Source organism: Doryrhamphus excisus, linkage group LG9, assembly GCF_037039965.1.
Source record: "Doryrhamphus excisus strain RoL-2023G ecotype Guam linkage group LG9, RoL_Dexc_Guam_v1.1, whole genome shotgun sequence".
NCBI lineage: Eukaryota > Metazoa > Chordata > Actinopteri > Syngnathiformes > Syngnathidae > Doryrhamphus > Doryrhamphus excisus.
Window position 1 is genome coordinate 16,182,743 of NC_136365.1, and position 22,294 is coordinate 16,205,036.

General features: G+C 41.2%; 4 protein-coding genes across 18 annotated transcripts in view; 3 read left to right on the forward strand and 1 right to left on the reverse strand.

Moving 5' to 3' along the window:
- The window catches only part of nfixa (nuclear factor I/Xa), a 142,960-nt gene extending 136,749 nt beyond the window's left edge, over nt 1-6,211 (forward strand). For all 13 annotated transcript variants that reach the window (XM_058065531.2, XM_078793498.1, XM_078793496.1 and 10 more), the window contains one exon: nt 1,167-6,211. In XM_058065531.2, the coding sequence (XP_057921514.1) occupies nt 1,167-1,181 (15 nt within the window). In that variant the 3' untranslated portion in view covers nt 1,182-6,211. The remainder of the gene's footprint in view (nt 1-1,166) is intronic.
- Nucleotides 6,212-7,128: 917 nt separating this feature from the next.
- rnf11a (ring finger protein 11a) lies at nt 7,129-12,061 on the forward strand. Its single transcript, XM_058065540.2, has 3 exons — nt 7,129-7,484; nt 7,685-7,857; nt 9,135-12,061. Exons 1-3 carry the CDS (start codon nt 7,248-7,250, stop codon nt 9,304-9,306), a joined length of 582 nt encoding a protein of 193 aa, XP_057921523.2. The 5' UTR covers nt 7,129-7,247; the 3' UTR covers nt 9,307-12,061.
- Nucleotides 12,062-13,274: 1,213 nt separating this feature from the next.
- hmox1b (heme oxygenase 1b) lies at nt 13,275-17,752 on the reverse strand. 2 transcript variants are annotated; one of them, XM_058065537.2, is made up of 8 exons: nt 17,610-17,752; nt 16,817-16,951; nt 16,618-16,723; nt 16,509-16,547; nt 14,495-14,606; nt 14,198-14,413; nt 13,856-14,128; nt 13,275-13,782 (listed from the first exon to the last, which is right to left on the reverse strand). In XM_058065537.2, the coding sequence occupies exons 4-8, from the start codon at nt 16,538-16,540 to the stop codon at nt 13,615-13,617; spliced, it is 801 nt and encodes a 266-aa protein (XP_057921520.2). In that variant the 5' UTR covers nt 16,541-16,547; nt 16,618-16,723; nt 16,817-16,951; nt 17,610-17,752; the 3' UTR covers nt 13,275-13,614. The 2 variants fall into 2 exon arrangements, with proteins under 2 accessions (XP_057921520.2, XP_057921521.2); XM_058065538.2 differs by lacking the exon at nt 16,817-16,951 and having other exon boundaries at nt 16,618-16,795; nt 17,610-17,705.
- Nucleotides 17,703-20,963, forward strand: hmgxb4b (HMG box domain containing 4b). 2 transcript variants are annotated; one of them, XR_013628130.1, is made up of 6 exons: nt 17,703-17,760; nt 18,299-18,404; nt 18,723-18,750; nt 18,830-18,921; nt 20,649-20,771; nt 20,843-20,963. XR_013628130.1 is itself a non-coding variant. In XM_078793489.1 (5 exons), the coding sequence occupies exons 1-5, from the start codon at nt 18,261-18,263 to the stop codon at nt 20,885-20,887; spliced, it is 432 nt and encodes a 143-aa protein (XP_078649615.1). In that variant the 5' UTR covers nt 18,061-18,260; the 3' UTR covers nt 20,888-20,963. The 2 variants fall into 2 exon arrangements, 1 of the variants encoding a protein (XP_078649615.1); XM_078793489.1 differs by lacking the exon at nt 17,703-17,760 and having other exon boundaries at nt 18,061-18,404.
- The last annotated feature ends 1,331 nt before the right edge of the window (nt 20,964-22,294 follow it).

The window sequence follows — 22,294 nt, forward strand, 5'->3', positions numbered from 1 at the left end:
AATAAATAAAATAATAATAAATAAATAAAATAATAGTTAACAATAATGAATAAAATAATAATAATAAAAGCAAATAAAAAAACTTAAGAAACCACAGTTGGTGGGTAGAGAAATTATTTTTTTCAGATTCAAATTAACAGTATTAACAGTTATTTAACCTTTAAGATATGCCTTTATTCGTCCCTCAGTGGAGAAATTTGTACTTTGACAACAACATTAATCAAACGTAACCATTTTACCCAATTAGCAAGTTAGCATCCTTACATCTGGGAGCAGCATCGTAACTTGCAAAATTGTCAATTGTATCCGGTGTGCACACAGCTTTAAGCTGTCATTTCTGGGTACATGATCCCATACAGCATCCATATCAAACTCATGGGGGGCGCAAGTTTGAGACACCTGGTCTAGAAAGTTTTCTGTGCGGGTTATATTATGTAGCTGCTCTATAGGAGTCCACGGCTCAATACAAAGCGCAGAAAATTAGCATAATATGCATAAAAATTGGGGTTGCCTTAACAATTAAACACAGCTCACTTTGTCGTGTACGGTCTGGACGATATTGGCTAAAAAATAATTGACATCACTTAATATCTGTATTGTTGATACTTCCTTTCATGTTTATTTCATGCAGCGTTCATGTGTGACGTGGTGAATGAGCCCAGTTTAGAATGTCACTTATTGTATTAGCCTGGGGTTCCATACTTTGTTCTTCCAGATGTTTGTGCCACATAGAAATGTGCAGCTTTTTACTTTGGATTGTTATCAACATTATTTAATTTGATTCTTATTTGTGATTTCATTAAAACTAACTCGTCTGACTTAGTAGGAGAACATGCAATTTTAGCCCAGGTCCATTTCTGGTTTTGTATTCATCATAATTCTTCTGTTTGCCATCAGTGTTATGTTTATGTGGTCGCGTCAAAAAACAAACAAATCCAAATAAAAGGGAAATTGGTGGGATGACTCTACAGAGGTTTACTGAAAACAACTTTTTTTGAGTAACTTTTGAGGCATAATATTTGGGAAAAGGTAGGTTTAAGCTCTGACAGGTGTGTAAGGTTACTATGACACTTGATACAGTGTGCTTTGAATAGAACCGCTGCGGGTTTAATTCCTACCAGTAAAGCAAGTCATCACTAAAAGTGTTTACCTTCTCTCTTCCACAGTCCTGGTTCCTCTGACAAGGTCTCGACGAATCAACAGCTAAAACCGTGTCATGACAATTGGAAAAAAAAAGCATCACGTCACTGCTGATCAAGAGCAGACTGCTGACACTAAAATGTTCCCCCTCGCCAACGCTATCCAGTACGACTACAGAACCCGAAAGGTCCCACGCCACCTTACCTGGCCCCCTGATCCAACCCAATTTGAACTGGAACGTCCGTGTGTTGTGTGTGTGTGTGCGTGTGTGTTTGCGTGTATGTGTGTGTCCTGACCACCCCACCCCCGAAAAGGCTGGAGGCCTCAACGAAATGGAATGGACAGACTGGGAATTCCAGGAGGAAGATGAGGAACTGTTGCACGCACACCAGGAAACGTTGGAAAAGAAACACAAATACGCCAACCTGGCAATTGACCAATTTTTACATTTGTTGTTGTTTTTTTTTTAATCTTTTGTTACTTTTGATCCTTTTGTTGTCTCCACCGTGAAACTCCATGCATTGGCTGGGACATCCAAAAACAAAAAATAGTATGAAAAAAAACAGCAAGGTCAGATGATCGCCACCCAAATTGCGCCACCAGGTAGCCAGGTGACATCTACCTGACAATCCCTCCCCCCTCGCCACCACCAGAACCGCAGCCGCAACCCTGTATGCCGCACTCGTGCACCTCATTCGCTCAGCCCTCACGACTCATTGATTTCCGATTGGCCAATCATAGTGACGCCATCAGATGGTGTGACAAATATGCACTAAGTGGCTGGTCTTTTGTTTACCTGTCCAAGTATCAGGGCACTTTGCTGCGGGGGAGGAGAAGAAGTGTGAGCCAGTTTGAAAGAGTTGAAAACACTAAAAAGGCTGCATGTGATCTTTCATCCCCTCACCTATGCACTATTCATTCTCCTTAAGGATGAACAAAATTGCACATGACAGCCACAAGAGCGATGAGAGGAGGCAAAGTGGAGCGTCACTTTACAGAGGTGTGGCTGCGTTCGTGGTCATTTAATCCTTCACGTGCACCACACACATACACACACACACACACACACACATACACACACACACACACACATACACACACATTTACGCATCACCATTTCCCCCCAAATGAGTCAACATTCAGAATTAGGGATGGGCATAGTGATTGATGAATTGATGATTGATTGTCCATTGATTGACGTTAAGACGGAGTACGCTAGTTTCAACTAAGCAACAAGAACATGTTGAGCTATATTTTCCCATTCTACTCAATCCTGCTTTGAAACAGGAGTTCAGAACATGCGGGGAGAGAGAGAGATTCGCTCACCCAGTGCTCACCCCCCTTGAGGTGGTGATGATGTGACGCGTCTTTATTCATTCTTATACAGTGTTTTATACAAATAAATATGGAATTAATAATTAAATATTAATTAGGGAGGGTGTGAAAAATTTTTGTCCCCCCTCCCATGACGGAAAATAATTGAAAACAACTGTTCTAACCCAACTTTTATAGTTAAATATACACATAAAATAGTTTTTTTTAATTGGACTCAAATGCCCGTCTCTATGCTGCACGGTGCCACACAGCTAGAAGACCCGAGTTCGATTCCACCCCCGGCCATCTCTGTGTGGAGTTTGCATGTTCTCCCTGTGCATGCATGGGTTTTCTCCGGGTACTCCGGTTTCCTCCCACATTCCAAAAACATGCTAGGTTAATTGGTGACTCCAAATTGTCCATAGGTATGAATGTGAGTGTGAATGGTTGTTTGTTTATATGTGCCCTGTGATTGGCTGGCGACCAGTCCAGGGTGTACCCCGCCTCTCGCCCGAAGACAGCTGGGATAGGCTCCAGCACCCCCGCGACCCTTGTGATAATAAGCAGTAGGAAATGAATGAATGAATGAATGCCCGTCTCTATTCTGAATGTTTTACAGGAAGTCACACATACACACAGCACAAGCTTCATATTATTAGCTTTCATTTAGCTTGTAGGGTTTTTTTCCTTGTGATCTCATTTATTGACAGATTTGGTTTTTGGTTTTGTTCCACTTGGATTGTTTTTGCATGTCATAACACCTTCCACCGTAGTTTATATAGAACGCTTTCAGACCACGCCCTGGACGTCAACAAAACAGTGCAAACCTCTTGAATCTCTCGCGTACGGACAAGCACGGTAGCAAGAGCTCATCACACACAAAACTGCGTTGCTTCACTCTATAATCCCTTAGCCCAGTCCAATGAACACACACACACACACAAACAAGCAGCTGTCAAATTATAACTTTGTTATCCAAAATGGTTAATCATTCACTTAATTTGACTTTTTTTTAAATAAATACATGTAAATGTTCATATTGAAATTTTGATGACATGACAATATCCAACACAAAAAAAGCCAACCTCAAAAAATAACTGGACTGCCTTGGTTCTGTTTTTTGCAGGGATAGTAAAAGACTAGTAACATTAGCTCTATGGACTAAAACATATATCAAAACTATAACAATAACATGAAAGTGCCTCTGTATTCCCTTCATGCAATTAGTATCAAACGTCAGGTTCTTTTCCTCTGCGTGGGAGTTCAAGCAGGATGCAAAATTGGTCTAGACCAGGGTTTCGCAAACCATGCAGGCATCTGTTCATGGAAGCTGGAGCCTATCCCAGCTGATCCACACAATTCACATCAGTTGTATGCATCATGTAGGATTGGGAATCCCTAGCCTGGTCTTTATAGAGCACTGCAAACTTTTTTTTTTGTAAAGACAGAGAAAGAGAGAGAGATCTTATACATATATATTTATGCTATATGCTCTTTTTACTTTTATTTTTTTGCTAAATGAGCTGCTTGGCAGTCTAGTTATTTTCTGATCCATCCCTTCCCCAGTCAGTAACAAATCAAACACACACACTTACACACATATGAGCAGCATCGCAACATTCTAGTACTTTTAGGTGAACATGTCGACAAATTTGAACTGTAGGATTGAAGAAGAAGAAAAAGTGTTTTTTTTTTTTTTGATGGAAAGTATTATTATTGAAAACTATGTGTCGATTGAGCCACGTGCAATGCATTGGGTAGATCATTGTGTTTGTCTGTTAGAGATTTTTAAGAAAGCTACGAGAAAAGAGAAAAAAAAATGTATTTGTCTCAAGTCCACAAGCTCCGGGACTCTAAACTTAGAGGGCCATGAAAAAAAAAATCCTAGTCTTTGTAAGTTGGGGGTATTGTTTTTATTTCCTTTGTCTCTTTATTTTTTAATGTTTCTGTGTAATCATTTGTTTATAAAAAAATATTAATAATAATGTGGGAGGGCTGAAGGAAAACAAACGACACAACTTCTCTATCATCAAGTGGAAAGCGGTGCTCCTATTATAAACAAATGGTAATGAACAAAAAAATAGCAGCATTACTCCTCGCTATCTCTCTCTTTCTCTTTCTTCCTATTTGTATTCTTCTATTGAGTGGGACGGGGAGGGGGGGGATGGCAAGACAGCAAAGTAGCGCCAGAAAACTTCACCCCAGCACTGCCTGAAACTCACCAGCACAGCGATAAAAACCAACACAAACCCTCCCAGGCCCAAATACTCTGAAACGGAACCCGAGACTTGTCAAACAGGTAGCCATGTGAGCCTACCCCCTCCCCCCCTCGTCGCCCCCTTCTGTCCCCTCTGTAAATGACTCTTCTAGTGCTTGTGCTGTAGTGTATAGTTCCCCAGCAGTTAAAAAGTTGTCCCTTAAAAGTGCCTTTTGTTCACAAAACTCCATTTTGTATTTTTTTTTTTTACGTTCTCAGGTTGTGCACGAGAGCCTCTGCTGTTGCACTCATGCACAACTCCCCCTTTGCAAATGAACCATAGTTCCTCCCGTATATCCTCTCTTCCTTTTCTTATCTATATGCTTTTATCTACATATAGATATAAAAGGTGTGAATTTATAGATTTTTCTTTTTTTTTTTTGGTAAAGGCAAAAAAATGTGTTATTGTTCCGCTGTTGCTTTTTTTTTCCTTCCTTACCCTCTGTCTCCACTGTCTGTTTTCTCTTCGACACTGGAGTAGTCTGTAACTGTGTGTCCGTCACTCTCGCTCGCTCGCTCTCTCTACAAAAAAAAAGAAAAAAAATATTACTGAGAAAGTTGTTTTGTCTTGAGCAGAATGCAGTTAGCTCACATGTTATTCTTGTCTGTATGCTTCACATTGTATCGCCCATACCCATCACTTCTGCTTCTCCATTCAACAGCTAATGTAAGTGAACAAATGACGCTGACGGGCTTTTGGGGGTGTCCTTGTGGTGGTGGGGGGTGGGGGGTTAAAGAAGGGACGAGCGGGATCAGGAGTTTATTTTTTTTGTTTGGTTTTTGCGTTGGGATAGAGAGAGCTGATGAACTGATTCAGGATGTTGGAAAAGGGGCTGCTCGGACTACAGTTTGAGAGTTTGCTCTTTTGTTTTGGCTATTTATTGTTTGGCTTTGTTTTACTTCCCCCGCCCTTTTTTTTTGTTCCCTTTATAATTTGGATTTTTTTTTAATATTTGTTATCAGGGTATGCTGTGTTTAAAGGAAGCCTTGGACTTAAAATGAAAGCTACAAGCACCTTATTATACCGGACTTATCCTGCATGAGGTTGAAGGGAAGGGTTACATTTTCACCATGTTTTCCCTTCCAATGAGTATTACAGTATTGACACAGTAACACTCTCAGCAGTATTAGCTACTTACACCGCACCAAGCAGACGCACCAGAGGTCATAACAAGCCCCTTCTGACCACCTCATGCTGGACAGCTCCAGGTCTTTGTTGCTCTTGTTTGTTCTTCAGCGTGTATGGTTACCGGTGTACTAGGCCTCCCCACCCTCCACCCCCCTTTCCCCGGCCCCAGCAGCACCCTTGGCCACCCCCACTTCCTCCCAGCTCCTCTATGCCTCTTATCGACGCCCTCAGTGCATCACCACTTCTTTGTGAGAACACCCCCAGAGCTCTAGGTGAAATGCATGTGTTAATTACAGTTTCTTTTCCATAAGAAGAAAAACAGTTTGAGAAGAGCAGCACCTGATTGAATAAAAAGGATGTTCTTGACTGTACCGGCCTGCTGTCACATGATCTTATTTCTAGGACTGCAGTACACACCTCAACAGATTTATAGTATCTCACTAAAGTGAGTACAGCCCTCATATTTCTGCAATCATTTTTATTACAGTACAATAGTTCCCTGCATATTTTTATCTATATCTAATTCACCATAAATCGGTAATCATTTATAATTACATGGTAACACTTAAATGTATGGCATATGGGTACCACTGTTAAAAATAGTCCACAATTTTAACGTGTTTATGTCTTTCTGCCTTACCAATAATGGTTTGTCGTCAAGTCAAGGACTTAAATTTTCCATTTTGTTATGGAATATTTACACACGGTAGAACCTCTGTTAGTGTAAGTAAACTTTATCCCATTCATTCGTCATTTATATCACTATGGAATAGTTTTATGAGCTCTACATTCTTCTCCCATTCAGACAAATGCTACAAAACACATTTGGGTCCCCTAATGAGGTAACTGTGCGGTATTATATTTCTGTCTCCCAGAGGGGGCATTTATATTTATACGTACGTTTCTTAAGTACACCCATCTGAGAACAAGTATGCTAGCTTCTGGAGTTGGATGGTTCTTGTCTTTCCCTCTTAAACGATACTTCCGGTTCAGGCACCTTCAAAATAAAAGTGATAGTATTATTTCTAATTCGGGTACTCTGAATTCGCTATGAGACGCACCGCATAAAATATGGTATACATACATTTGTAAAGAATTCATTGCTCACTTTTAATTTTATTCGACACCTGCGATTCTGAAAGTCCCAAATTCTTCTGTATAATTTAATGATATTTATTATTCTTTAAGTTAAGTGGATTTATAGTCAAGAATTACTGTGTATAGAAGCTGCAGGTTGCAAAAAATGCAATCTTTAGAAGCGAGGGGAGGCTACTTATTCTCATGCGGAAATAGCTCAAACTCCCAGACGACTACTTCCGTTCTACATTTTGTAAACAGAAGAATCGGGACAGAAAAACAAGTTGGTTGATCGGTTTCAGTTTGTGCCACTAGCTATGTATTTGTTTCATGATTATTCACATTAACGACGCGGAAGGTGTAGTCGGTCAAGACCGTGGTTCTTCTTTACCTCCTCGGAAAGAAAGACGACAAAGAAAAAAGCTAGCTAGCAGGAGGAGCGTCCTTCTTCATGCTGCTTCTACTTCAATGGGGAACTGTCTGTTTTCACAAGGAGCAGATGATCTGTCGCTGCTGAACGAGTCTGAGGGGGGCAGCCTGCCCGGAGAACCACCGCCGCCCTACCAGGTAAACAATTTGACCTCCTGGTATTTACACCCAGTGGTCACAACATTGGCTACACAATGTGGCTGCTGCTATGTAAAGTAAACTTGGTACTGGTCCTATATCACATTAATTAACAGTACAGCAACAATAATAAGTAGTTAAATTAATATGACAACTCCAATAATTAACATATTGTTAAATGAATACATCATTGTTTCCAGGCGCGCCCTCAACCTTTGCCGGTGTACCATCCCACCCCTGGAGAGAGCCGTCTAGCCAGTCAGCTGACCGAGGAGGAGCAGATCCGCATCGCCCAACGTATCGGCCTCATCCATCACCTGCCCAGAGGCATCTTTGACCCGGGCTCTGACCCTTCAGACCGCAAAGTGAAAGAGTGAGTTGGGGAGTGGAATTGCCCTGTTGTAATTTGGGGTTTTGCGGCAAGCATAAGCGTGAGCACAGTCAGAGTGGGAGGCATGACCATTTCACAGTAGGTCCTTAAAAGCAGCAAAACACTCCTGTCATATACTATATTGTAACACTCTATTTATAGCGTTACTCTATTGTAACGCTCATCCAAACACCAAACCAGGCAGGCGGAACAACAGTCGGTGTTTTATTAAGGTCCAGAACCATCCCTAACAAGGGCTACTGTCACAGCCGTAACCCACGCCTACAACTCTCTAACATACAGGTTCTGCCTCACTTCCTCTCCGTCACCCCTTTTCCATCCCAACCCCGGAACTTATCTCTCCATTGCAACACATGCGCAAATACAACACATAAAACATAATACCCCTAAGGGTCATTACAATATGATCTTTGAGTAATGTTGTTGCCGTAGGCCCTCAATCTATATGCTCATGACGCATAGATGATCTTTGACTAGCAATTTCTCAGTAGGTGCAGTGTTTGGTAGTGGATATTAGTTGTTTTTTTCACAGGTTTATAGGTGCTATGTTAGTGCTAGATCATAACATCTATGAGTAAAACTTTAAAACATGACAATCTTTCTCAATTTGAGAACTAGGCCTGCAAAAATAAAATAAATGAATCACACAATAAATTAAACTCAACAATTTTGCTGGCCTCGGTATATTGCCATGTCTGTTTTCTTTGGCTCCCGCCTCCAAACAAGCAGAAGGAGACTTCATTGGGTAGCGCACATTGGCACATTTGTTCCATCGAACAAAGTGAGCCCTTTTGTCGGTGATGCAGATATACAGTAGTAGAAATTAAATTAGTAGATTGGAATATAGGGCTGCACGGCGGTCCAGTGGTTAGCGGTGGTTTTGTGGTTCAATCCCATCCTCGGCCATCTCTGTGCTGAGTTTGCATGTTCTCTCCGGGTTTTCTCCGGGTACTCCGGTTTCCTCCTACATTCCAAAAACATGCTAGGTTAATTGGCGACTCCAAATTGTCCATAGGTATGAATGTGAGTGTGAATGGTTGTTTGTCTATATGTGCCCTGTGATTGGCTGGCAACCAGTCCAGGGTGTAACCTGCCTCTCACCCGAAGACAGCTGGGATTGGCTCCAGCACCCCCGCGACCCTCGTGAGGATAAGCAGTAGAAAATGCATGATTGGAATATACTGTATTTATTTTACAGACAATACAATATCCTCTCATCATATCCAGCTAATTTATCCTGTGCTCTCTGTCTCCTCCAGGTGTGTGATCTGCATGATGGATTTTGAGTACGGGGACCCCGTCCGGTTCTTGCCCTGCCTCCACATCTACCACATTGACTGCATCGATGCCTGGCTCATGCGTTCCTTCACCTGCCCCTCCTGCATGGAGCCCGTGGACGCGGCGCTGCTCGCCACGTACGAAGCCAACTGAGTGGGCGCGGGTGTGGTGTTCCTGCTTTGAAGTAATTGCACCTTTTCTTAGTCCAAACTGTCCTAGCTGCTCCAGGTTATGTGACGTGAAGCACATGTTCTAGGAAGCGTAGAGAAACTGTACATTACAGTTATTTCTTGGCTCTAATTGGTCGGGGACGCTTTGGACAGTGTGGCAAATCAAGCGAAGTAGCAGCAGAATATTTCCTTAAATTTCACATTTATAAAGCTGACACTCGCGCTGTTAGTGCTTCTTTACGTCTAGTTAAGAAGTCACCAATGTCACTGATGTCATGTGCAATGTCATAGATACAGTAGGCTCGGGATGTCCAAAGTGCAGCCCACGGCTTGTTTTTTATTGGCTCTCATTAGATGTTACTCCCTTTCGTTATCACACATAACACAAAACCACGTCATGTTTTGTTCAGATAGCTTAGCATATAGTGACAAACACTGGATCGCTTTTAGTGTCTTTAAGGTACCAACAAAATACATCCAAATGCCTGCATCCGTAGATTTTTCTGCATTTGGCCCTTAATGGAAAAAGTTTGGACACCCCTGATTTAAGTCTTCCCCCGGGTTTATAATGAACCCTTGAAAAGGAAGTTAATCGATTAAAAGTGTCCTGATACTGGCATGACATAAACGATGTGAAGAGCACAATAGAATCAAATGTTTTGTGTTTCATATTTGCTTTTTGAAACTAACAAAACTGGCAAAACAATAACTAGTCTTCTTATTGAATACAGTAGTATATGTTTAGTCTCTTATTTTCAGGCAAGTGATTTGGTGTATTCAACGGTGTGTTACCTAAATAGCAATACTTGTCTTTAAATAGGAAACTGAACATATACTGTAAATGTACTGATTATTATGGAATTAATTGCAAACTAAAAACAGCAAAAAATAATGCAACACATTTTTATATAATAAGGATGAGGATGCGGTGCAATAAATGGGTCGCACTAAACAACACAACAGGCCGTACTTTGCCCTCCCCTGTTTTTTTTTAAGTATTAGAGCCACATGGAAAAGAAAAGAAATGATACAATTGAGAGAATAAAGTCAAAATGGTATAAGGATGATTAATTTATTTTCAATAATAAATTGTTGCTGCATAGTGTCCTAGTGGTGAGGATGTTGACCACACAGTCAGGCGATCTGTGTGGAGTTTGCATGTTCTCTCCCCGTGAATGCGTGGGTTTTCTCCAAGTACTCCGGTTTCCTCCCACATTCCAAAAACATGCTAGGTTAATTAGCGACTCCAAATTGTCCATAGGTATGAATGTGAGTGTGAATGGTTGTTTGTCTATATGTGCCCTGTGATTGGCTGGCGACAAGTCCAGGGTGTACCCCGCTTCTCACCCGAAGACGGCTGGGATAGGCTCCAGCATACCCCCGTGACCCTAGTAAGGATAAGCAGCATATAAAATAGATAGATGAGCTGGATAAATAAATTGGTAATATTACCAGTAAAAAGTTGAAATGTAAATATTTCCCCACAAACTTAAATGTAACAGTCGTGACATAATTGTTATGAAATTATCAATTTTAAAATCTTCATCCATGCACAATTATGACCTTTTCTCTCAATATTGAGATTTAATTGCAAATTTCCAACTTAATTCTTACACAATTTCAATTGTATTCTACTACTATTCACATGATATTTGACTTTTTGAGCAACATATTGCTACTTTCTTTTCTGGTAATATTAGGATTTTACTAGTTGTAAAAGTAGGACTTTACTCATCTAAAATTGTGATTTAACTATAAAATAAACTATTGGAAGGGCTGCGCGGTAGTCGAGTGGTTAGCGCGCAGACCTCACAGCTAGGAGACCAGGATTCAATTCCACCCTCGGCCATCTCTGTGTGGAGTTTGCATGTTCTATTCGTGCATGCGTGGGTTTTCTCCGGGTACTCCGGTTTCCTCCCACATTCCAAAAACATGCTAGGTTAATTGGCGACTCCAAATTGTCCATAGGTATGAATGTGAGTGTGAATGGTTGTTTGTCTGTATGTGCCCTGTGATTGGTTGGCGACCAGTCCAGGGTGTACCCTGCCTCTCGCCCAAAGACAGCTGGGATAGGCTCCAGCACCCCCCGCAACCCTCATGAGGATAAGCGGTAGAAAATGAATGAATGAATAAACTATTGGAACCTATGAAGATTTGCCATGGCAATATTGCGATTTGATTCTCATAATGTATTGTCATGATACAACATATTTGTCGTTATTTTGGAATTGTACATTTCCCCTTTCAATGTGGCTCTAACACACCTTTATATAACGATTATTGGGATCGGTTAAGTTATCTTGTAGTATTGTGTAGAGGGATTTGAGTTTGCTTATGTGTCTGTGTGTTTTGAAACAATGTTTTGGACTGTTTTGCCTTCATGTTCCACAGTGAGAACAACATCACCATTTGTTAGTCTGCTTTCTGCCAACAGTAGAGTTGAATGTAAGCATCAGTGACATCTTTGTATTTCCTCCGGCTGCCGTGCCTTGTTTTTTGGGAAGTTGAAGATTCTTGTGACGTACAATCATGTCGGCTGTGTTTTTTTTTAGTAATTGTCCACTAGGGGGAGCCAGACACCAGCACTCTTGTTTGTGTCACCGTGAAATAGGTCCGAGTTTTTTGTTTTGTTTGTTTGCCCACCCTGGCTAATGCTGCTGCTGAGAGTAATTTTCTGTTTAATTTATATGTTATTTTGGAAGCTTGTCTAACCATTATTAAAGCTGATAATGCGTTAACACCGTTGTGTTATTGGCGTCATTGAAGTCGTCTAAGAGAAACTGTCGAGTCACGTGACCGTCTGGTAAATAATACTAAATGTCAAACAGCTGGACTGAATGTCAGCAGAGTGTAGCCAACATGATAAAACGGGACACATTTTAACAGGAGCCAACAAACCCAGGCTTGCAAACTGTTTTCAACCTTTTCAACATTCTTTTATTACAAAGTCATCAACATGTGAACAAAAAGTACAGTGACAGAAAAAATACCACTTATCTAGATTTACACATTAAGAATACAGTAAAGTATGACATCACAAATTGACTACAGTACAATTAGGGCACACATGCTTACATTACAAAAGGAGTCATCGTTCATTTTAAATTGTTTCCACTTAATGGGAATGCTGAAGGGTGTCAGGGGCTGTTTACATGTGGCCTTTTGTGACTGAAAATGGTTCCAAACTATTTTCATTTGGCCATTTTCTTACATTAGAATTGTGTTTTGAAGACATATGAAAAAAGTACCACATGCTGGATATTCATTCATTCATTCCTTTTTCTACCGCTTTTCCTCACGAGGGTCGCGGGGGGTGTCCTATCCCAGCTGTCTTCGGGCGAGAGGACTGGACTGGTGGCCAGCCAATCACTGGCCACATATAGACAATCAACCATTCACACTCACATTCATACCTATGGACAATTTGGAGTCGCCAATTAACCTAGCATGTTTTTGGAATGTGGGAGGAAACCGGAGTACCCAGAGAAAACCCACGCATGCAAACTCCACACAGAGATGGCCGAGGGTGGAATTGAACCCTGGTCTCCTTGCTGTGAGGTCTGCGCACTAACCACTCCCCCGCCGTGCCGCCCCACATGCTGGATATTTTCTTTGTAAATGCTTACAATGGACTAAGTGCTGAGTTGAAACCACAATGGCGGGCGGGCCACTGCTGTTTTACTGTCTCTTGCATAGTGCATTCATTTTGACTTCTGATACCATCGTGATACCTGAATTTAGATATCTCCTCATACCAATACCAGAGCTCTATTTGCGTTAAAAACAATATCAGCAAATGTAGCTTCACAGAATGCTTAACATTGCATATAACATATAAGGCTCATCTCTACAGGAACGTATGAAATTGTAATGACCAGGAAGTTTTGTCTCACTCTCTCTGTGTGGCCTTGAACACGTGAGGCCGAGCACTTGTGCGTGAAGACAGCTATGTTTGCTGATAGTATTATAGCTACATTGGCTCATAGGTTGAAATTCGGTGCATCGTTGATACCGTCAATTTCCAATACATTACACTGCTAACAGAACCCGATACAGATCCAGGTAGTGGATTGGATCACCCCATCCAACTTCAAGCACACATATTTATTATACACAGACAAAAGGCATTGAATGGATGATGTTGCATGAAGCAGGCTGTTGGTTCATAAGTTAAAGTGACATCACCGCATAGGTGAGTCTGGCATGTATAAAGTATTACACTCATTTCATTCTCCATGCCTCAAAAACGGGGGGATGGACGAGCTAACCGTATTATTATAGTCTCTGTGCCCTAAAGCATCCAGATTCCCAGAGTGACGATGGCCACAAACATTCCAACAACCATCCTGAAGAGAGGAGCACCCATGGATCTCACCCAAGTGTTCTTCCCGTATCCTGACAAGGAACTTATGTGTTGCTCTTCACCCACACTCAGCATCTTCTGCACACCCTCAAAAACCTGCAAAACAGTGGATCCATGAGCTGTTTGAAGGCCGAGTGGAGGTCATGTGACTGAAGTCAAGAGCTCCTACCTGAATGTTGTGTTCAAAGGACCTCACGGCTTCCTCCAACACGCCGTTCCTCTCCTCTTCACTCAGCTCCACAACATTCATGCGGCTACGGTAGAGCTGCTTGAACAAGTTAGGACTGGAGATGCTGGGAAAAGTGAAGAAAGACAGACCCTCGCTGCTCTTCAGGCCCATGGACTTTTGGGCGATGCGACCGAGGACCTGTCCTCCAGAGAGGTCGCCGAGGTAACGGGTGTAGGCGTGAGCCACCAGGAATTCTGGGTTTTCTTTCCCAATCTGAAGAGAGAAGGAGATAAGTGGTGGTATCTCATGGAGATGTGTTGCATATGTCACCACACAACCAACCTGCCGGAGTCTTTCGCAGTAACGTCTCGTGGCCGCAGGCACCACCATCATCTCCTTCCAGCCTGGACCGTAGAAGTACTCCAGGTCTTTCTCGATGGACTCCAGCCTGGCCAGCTCAACGGGGAAGTAAATAGGCTCCACAGCTGGGTGCTTGGAGTTCCTCTCCAGCTCTTCTTCCAAAGTCTGATAGATCGCATGGAGGGAACTGAGGAGCATCTGAGGAGGAGAGATCGTCATCATAAAAATGTTGCAGTTGGATGTGGAAGGTTAATTTGGAGAAATGAAGAACCGGCCTACCTTGTACTGTGGCATGGTGACTTGGCCCTTCTGGAAGCTCAGCATTAACTCTGTGTTCTCTGCCCTCATGTGGCTGTCCAGTGTCACCTTTTTGATTTGCTCTGATAGATCCCTGTAAGAGACATAATACAGTTTTGGAGCATGCACTTTGGTTTCTTTAGTCCACATTTAGTCCTGATTTTTTTTTAAGTTTTATAGCTAATTTGGTTCCTTTGCATGAATGTTGAATGTAAACAATCATTCAAGTGTAATCAACGGCAATGTGTTCCTTGAGCTGGATTATGAGCACCAAAACTCGAGCATCCTCTGCCATGATAGATAGATAGATAGTAATAATATTCATTCATTCATTTTCTACCGCTTTTTCCTCACAAGGGTCACGGGGGTGCTGGAGCCTATCCCAGCTGTCTTTGGGTGAGAGGCGGGGTACACCCTGGACTGGTCGCCAGCCAATCACAGGGCACATATAGACAAACAACCATTCACACTCACATTCATACCTATGGACAATTTGGAGTCGCCAATTAACCTAGCATGTTTTTGGAATGTGGGAGGAAACCGGAGTACCCGGAGAAAACCCACGCATGCACAGGGAGAACATGCAAACTCCACACAGAGATGGCCGAGGGTGGAATTGAACCCTGGTCTCCATAGTAATAATAATAATAATAATATAATAGTAATAGTAATAGATAGTAATAATAAATAATAATGTGGTGAATAAATAGATAACATCAAATATGAACAACAATGTACAGCGTAAACAGTAAATTGCACAAATAATTTAAATAATTCTGAATATCTATTACTTTGGACAAGTGCAGTGTTAAAAGGGTCGATGTAAAAACTAGCACTTCTTGGAACCACACAATTTCAGAAAGGGGTATGAACAGATGCAGCTCATTAGAATTAAAGCTACAGACACATAAAATAGTCCGGCTATTTACAGTACGGCTTATCAAAGCACTTTTAAACTGTCAAAGGCTAACACACTTCCCATAATCTATTACGGGGCCTCTGAGACTTATTTAAAACACTACACTGTAAACCCGAATGTTCAAAGTACTTTTGAGTACATTTTGAGTACTTTTAACTAATATGCTTTGATTAAATTGAACTATGGCTATATTAAGTAAGATTAACTTAAAAACATTGATTACATACAACTTAAGACACTGTAAATCCGAATGCTCAAAATAATTAATTGGTATAAGTAAAGTTAACTTGAAATTTTCTTTAAAGTTCTACTTATAAATATTGATTGCCAGTTGCATTATCTGTCTTTTCAGTTTATTTAACTTGTAATTTTTGATTAATATGAACTTTTTGCAGATTTGTGTAACGTACTTAAAAGAATTTGTAGTTACTTATAAAATAAAGTATCTATTAAACATGAATAAATCAAACCAAGAATAAATTAAGAATAAATCCATTGCATCAGATAGATTTGTACTGCGTAGGTTACACATGCACACCTTCTTCCTATGGAAAGAGTTGAAATGAGAACAAAAATTAAAGAATGGAGAATGCATGGCAGAGAGAATGTGAAAAAGAAAACTATTTCTCTTTTCACACCCCATTTTAAAAAAGTATATCTAATATCAACTCTAAATATTAAAGCTCTGATATGCGCAAATGTTTGAGTTTATGAACTCTTTTTTTGAGTTCTGCTAACTTATTCAAGTTTACAGTGTATAATATGGACCTTTACAATATTGTGGTTATATTATATCACTTGGTCCAAACAGTTTTGATTATATTCTACCTAAAAGGTAATTCCTAAAACATGAAATTACATCTGAAAGTCAACAATTTCATAACGTTTCCCTTTATAGTGGCATATAAATGCAAAATCAGATGATGCAGGTCACAATAAAGGACTCCAAGGTGCAATTGCGTCTTGTAAATGGTATCATAATGTTTAACGCAGCAAAATGAGTATCGCAGTACTGTGCAAGCCTACATTTACCTTTAAATACAACCCAAATACATAAAAATAAACATAGATTCTTACATTTCTGCTGTGTGTGTCTTCTGTGCGTCCATTGTGGTGCTGAAAATAAGCAAAGTAGATGAGTAAGATGTGGCAGCAAGATAATAAACAAAAAGGCAAGAGTTCTCACCAGTTGGTTATTCCGGTACTTTAAAGCTGCTCAGATACTCTCTGGATGTCTTGCAGGGATTGTGCCATTGTGCTGTGCTTTTATACCGGCCTCCTCTTCCCTCCCACTAGTGGGATGAAAACAGGAAGTCTGCATCACGCAGCCTCCATGCAAACAGCTCAGCACAAAGCAGATTGGTCTGTGTGGAAATAAGCCTTACCGTGATTCAGCAACAACTCAGGGGGGAGGGAAGTTATGCAATGTTTGGAATAACACAGCTATAGGAGGAGGGCCCAGGCCGAAACATGACACAGCACAGTTGCATTGCACTTACTCCAAACATGACTAAGGCTTTCTGAGGATGAAGTAGTTGGAAAATCACATGATTGTGTACTTTAATAGAACACCAGCACTTTGAACATAAGACTTGAACTAGTTTAATTAATCACATGTTTATCACATGTTTTTCTCTTTAATAAAAAAAAAACACCTACAAAGCCACTTTGAAAAAAATTATAGTATAAAGACAATCTAATATCTAATGCATTATGGATTACTTATTTACTAATTATTTTTTCTATAGTACCAGACCGTATAACATAAATAAGAATAAACTGTAAAAATATTGTACAATAAAAAAAATCACAGCCTCCTTTACACATTATGTGTCATCAATCCTTTTTTAAATGTATGATTTTTTTTTTATATGTAATAGTACTGATTACTATTTGCAGTTCATCCACCGGTTTGCACACATTATCTAAATAAGTCAAACAGGCAGAGAGTGAACCTGTGACGTTTGAGTTGTTTCTGGCAAGCGGCATCCTGGCGGACTGACCTGTGACCAGCCACAAGTAGTCAGCGCCTACCGTGAATCGGCAGAATCAAGCTCCCTAAACGTGAGTCAGCACACTTTCTTCCGCAAAGTTAGTCGAGGTTTCATGACTTGCATTTAATCCGATAATGTTTTAATTAAATCAGATTTTGGATTTCAAAAGAATAAACCTACTTACTTTTATCAAAGTAGATACATTTGTATGTATTTTTGTCAGGCACTTCAAGTGGGCAGGCGTCGTAAAACTGCACTTGAACCACGGCGGCAAGGACCCCGTTTTTTAATCAGGCAATGACAGTGGCGCGCTAGTTTGGAACTTTGAAATTAAGGTAGACGTCACTCTGCTTTATTGAGTCAGAATACTTTCTTCCGCAAAGTTAGTCCAGGTTTCATGACTTGCATTTGATCCGATAATGTTTTAATTAAATCAGATTTTGTTTTCCAAACGAATAAACCTACTCACATTTATCAAAGTAGATACATTTGTATGTATTTTTGTCAGGCACTTCGGCAGGCGTCGTAAAACTGTGCACTTGAACCACGGCGGCAAGGACCCCGTTTTTAATCAGGCAATGACAGTGGCGCGCTCGTTTGGAACTTTAAAATGAAGGTAGACGTCACTCTGCTTCATTCAAATGTATACTGTTACATCTTCCTAACCAAAGTAGATATACCGCTTTAAAGTGGTTTAAAACTCTTTTTTTTTGCCATTTGTACCATCTTAATTATCATTATGTGATCGTGCCTGTGTCATCATATTGAAATACTACACTTTAGCTAACAATTACTTGAATCGTTCGAATTGTGTTGAATTATTTTTTTCTCTCCAATGTTTCTCTCCTTCTTTCACTGCTCTTTGCTGTTCAGTATGGATGAACTCAGGATACCGTACAAAGATGTTCACATGGCTGTGGAACATTTAGAAGGGTCAGAATTGTGTGTTGATGAGTGTAACGCCAGCATGCCTTGCAACGTGAGTTTTTGCCGCTGCACCATTATCTTCATCTGTTCCTTGACATGTACTCCATATGCCACTGGATGCTGTTTAGACTTTTGGACTCCGCTTTGGGTCAGTTTATGGTCATTCATGCCCATAAATGGTCATTCATGACCATAAACTGACACAGAATAAGCCATTTTACTCTATAGTCCTTCTTAAAAGGTTGATATTTTGTACTTCATGAAATAGTCCCTGAAATGAGTTGTATTATTTTCTATGTGAAGCTCCACAATCATTGTCAATCAAGTTTTTTATTTATTTGAAACTGAATGGATTTTTTACCTTTTGTAGGAACTGACGGTGCAACAATGGCAGTATGGTAAGGACCCTTACAAGTGGTAGTCTAATCATGGGAATAATAACCTTAAATGTAATTATGAATACACAATTGATTACAGACAATGGAGAAGCCAAGTTGGTACCTTGTGGAGTGGGGTCGGTCTGCTCTGTCCTTCTAATATCCCAAGACGGATGCAGGAAGAGAAATCAGGTGCATGATCACAATATTTTTGCTTTTCCTCAATTAATTATTCCAGAGATGTCTTGATAGTGACAGCGACACTCATTCTAGGATGCTGATGGATTTGTTCAAAGAGAAAACAGACAAGGATAATCAAAATTCCTCCATTAGCTATACAGGCATTTTTTTTAATTACATTTTTTTTACACCTGATGAGACTGCAACGTACATGCATTTGATAAGAGCTCGGCATGGATTATTTGCATGTATTAACACACTCCACAGCAAGGAGGAAGTGAAAGACCATAGAGGAGGTTAAGTGTTGTGTCAAAGTGAAAGTTAGCTAGTGAAAGTTGTTTTTCCTCCCTTTTCTTGTTGGGAACTGATATACATGAAACTTATCAATGTACTACTGCTGATAAGTAAAGCACATACAAATGTAGAAACATGAGACTTGAACGAGAGTCTAATATTTATTTTGGTAGGTGTCATGTTTATATAGCCATAGAACACAATATTCTGTGTGCAAAATGGTCGGTACTGAAGGGGTTGTCTTTTGAATATTTCCTGGAAACACATGTATACCACAACCCCGAACTACACGGCTACAAGTGTTTGTCATTGTTTACTTGACTTCCAACATTGTGACACTTCCGGATTGCACAACTTCAAGGCTAATCGACTTTTCCACTGTATTTACACTAGAGGGTAGCGTTTTCTCTTTCTGCTCGAGCCTACATTCTTTCTGCTCTGCTCAGGCACAACCAGGTTCTGTATCGGAATCCCGGGAGTGTCACAACCATCAAGACGACAAGCCAGACTGTGGCACAACCTCACTCCCCTTCCTAGCTGCTCCTTCCTCAGCATCAGCTATTACTTTGACTGTGAGCTCCATACTGAATCCAAGTGTGCCCAAGCCCATGACCGACACCGCTGGTCTCGCTGGTTCTACATGCGGGCCTGTTGGCACAGCTTGGGACACGCTCGGATCTGCGAGGCCTGCCTGCTCTGATCCTGTCTGTGCCGCTGCTCACCTACATCTGCTTGGAGAAGCCCTGTCTCTGATTGGACACCTTCTTAAGGGGACAAATGTGAGAACATCCATAGAGGACGAGCCCTTCATATGCTGTGTAGTGGCTATTTGTTCTTCAAAAATAAACTTAACTTAAACTATAATCAAAAGGCCACTGATGCACCACGGGTTGTGTTTTACGCAGGCAAAAGAGTCATTGTCCATACAACTTTGTTCTGTTTCTTCTTATTTCTTTTTATTGCCAAGCAAGCAAACTAAAAGGGAACAAAGGCATTGTCCCCTTTTGCCTCTCTTGCTCTGGTACTAAAAAGAAATAAGAAGAAACGGAACAAGGTTGTATGGACGATGACTCTTTTGCCTGCGTAAAACACAACCGGTGGTGCATCAGTGGCCTTTTGATTATAGTTTAAGTTTATTTTTGAAGGACAAATACACTACAAAAGTACAAAAACCATAGGCCCACCCTGGTGCATGCTGGTCCTGTGAGCACTGCCTACATAAATAGATTGCAGGTGCCCAGGGTGTTATCCAATGAAATAAACTACTAATTAACCCCAACAGAATATGATAAACAAATAAATAACAAGAAAATATTATCAAGTAATCCAAACAAAACAACAAAAAATAAATCAACAGATATTAGAAACCTAGGAACACACTACTAAATAGCTCCTAAATGCTGGATTTTCTGGTCACCAACGTGTTTCCAAATGTATGTCCACAGAAATCAGTGTGTGTCTCCAGTAGCTTGTTTCTTCTGTTGGACTCTCTACTGTGTGCCCTTCCTCCACTGATGTCCCTCACCTCACAGATACCAGAGCTGCATAGCTGTACAGATGTCCCACTGGTTAGTAATGTGCAACACAAATTTATATACACTCACATGCTATTGGCCTTCAATGCCGTTTTTTATTATAGGCTTCTGCTATGGAAAACATCAGCTATATGATGCCAGGTTTGTGAATGACGGCTGATGACAGTACCATGATGTATATAATGAATCACTTACTTAAACAACACTGTCAATTAAATTTACTATATTAGTGCTTCCATTGCTTGTCGTTGGCCTTCTTCAAGGAGCAATGACCTCTGAAAGTCTAAGGAGAACTGCAACATTTTCCAAATATTTATAAATGCACAGGGGTCATACTCCAGCAAAGTAAAACAATATTTTTTTTGATGTTTGGTTTAAATCGGGCCATGACAGTGATGCACTGCAGAATGCATCCTTTGCACATTTAAAGAGAATGCGCCCCCATTGATTGTGGGGCCCTATGAGGACGGCCTTGACTACATCACTTATCTTCTCTCTGACATCCAATAGGGTTCTTTTTCCGACTGAGTAAAATAGTTCTGAAAGTGTTTTGTAAGTTATAAAAATCTATTCCAAGGTACGGGAGAGAAGGGTATGGCCATTAGTCGGACCTCGGTTACAGGAGGTGCAATGTGGTTTTTCATCCCAGTCTCGGAACACTGGACCAGCTCGACACCCTTGGAAGAATACTAGTGGGTGCATGGGACTTTACCCAACCGGTACCTTGTGGTTCCTCTGGTGGGTGCTCCGGGGGTACGTGATTGGTGAAGCGCTAGTAAATGCCATGCAGTCCTTGTACAACCACACCAGGAAGCTGGTTTGCATTGCCACCAGTAAGTCCAGCCTTTTCCCAGTGAACGTTGGCCTCCGCCAAGGCTGCCCTTTGCTACTGATTCTGTTCATAATTGTCAGTGACAGAATTTTGAAGTGCAGCCAATGCATCAATAGAGTCTGATTCGCAGACCTGAGTGTCTCATCTCATATTTGTAGATGATGGTCCTGATGGCCTCATTGGGCTGTGACATTCACCTCCATATCCGGGGCCATGGGCCTCAGTTGGAAAAGGGTCAATTGCATTCTCCAGGTTATGAATGAGGTCCTGCCCCGGGAGGAGGAGTTCAAGTGTCTCAGGGTATTGTTCGCGAATTAGGGAAGGTTGAAGTGTGAGGTTGACAGGCAGCGGTGCAGCGTCTGTCGTATTGACGTCACTGTACCTGTGCCGCTGCTCACCTACACCTGCTTGGAGTAGCCCTGTCCCTGATTGGACACCTTCTTCAGGGGACAAATGTGAGAACGGGTACAAGTTGCTGAAATGAGTTTCCTCTGTAGGGTGACTGGACTCACCCTAAGAGAGGATGTGGAGCTCAGTCATCCCTGGACAGTCCAGCGTGTCCTTAGATTATGTCTTACAGCTAGCTTGAGAACGTGTTGGTGTCTTCCCGATATAACTGGAAGAGGTGGCGGCGAGCCGGAAAGTCTGGGCTTCTCTGCTTAGACTGCTGCCCCTGTGGCCCGGACCCGGATAAGCTGAAGAAGATGGATGAATGGATGGATGT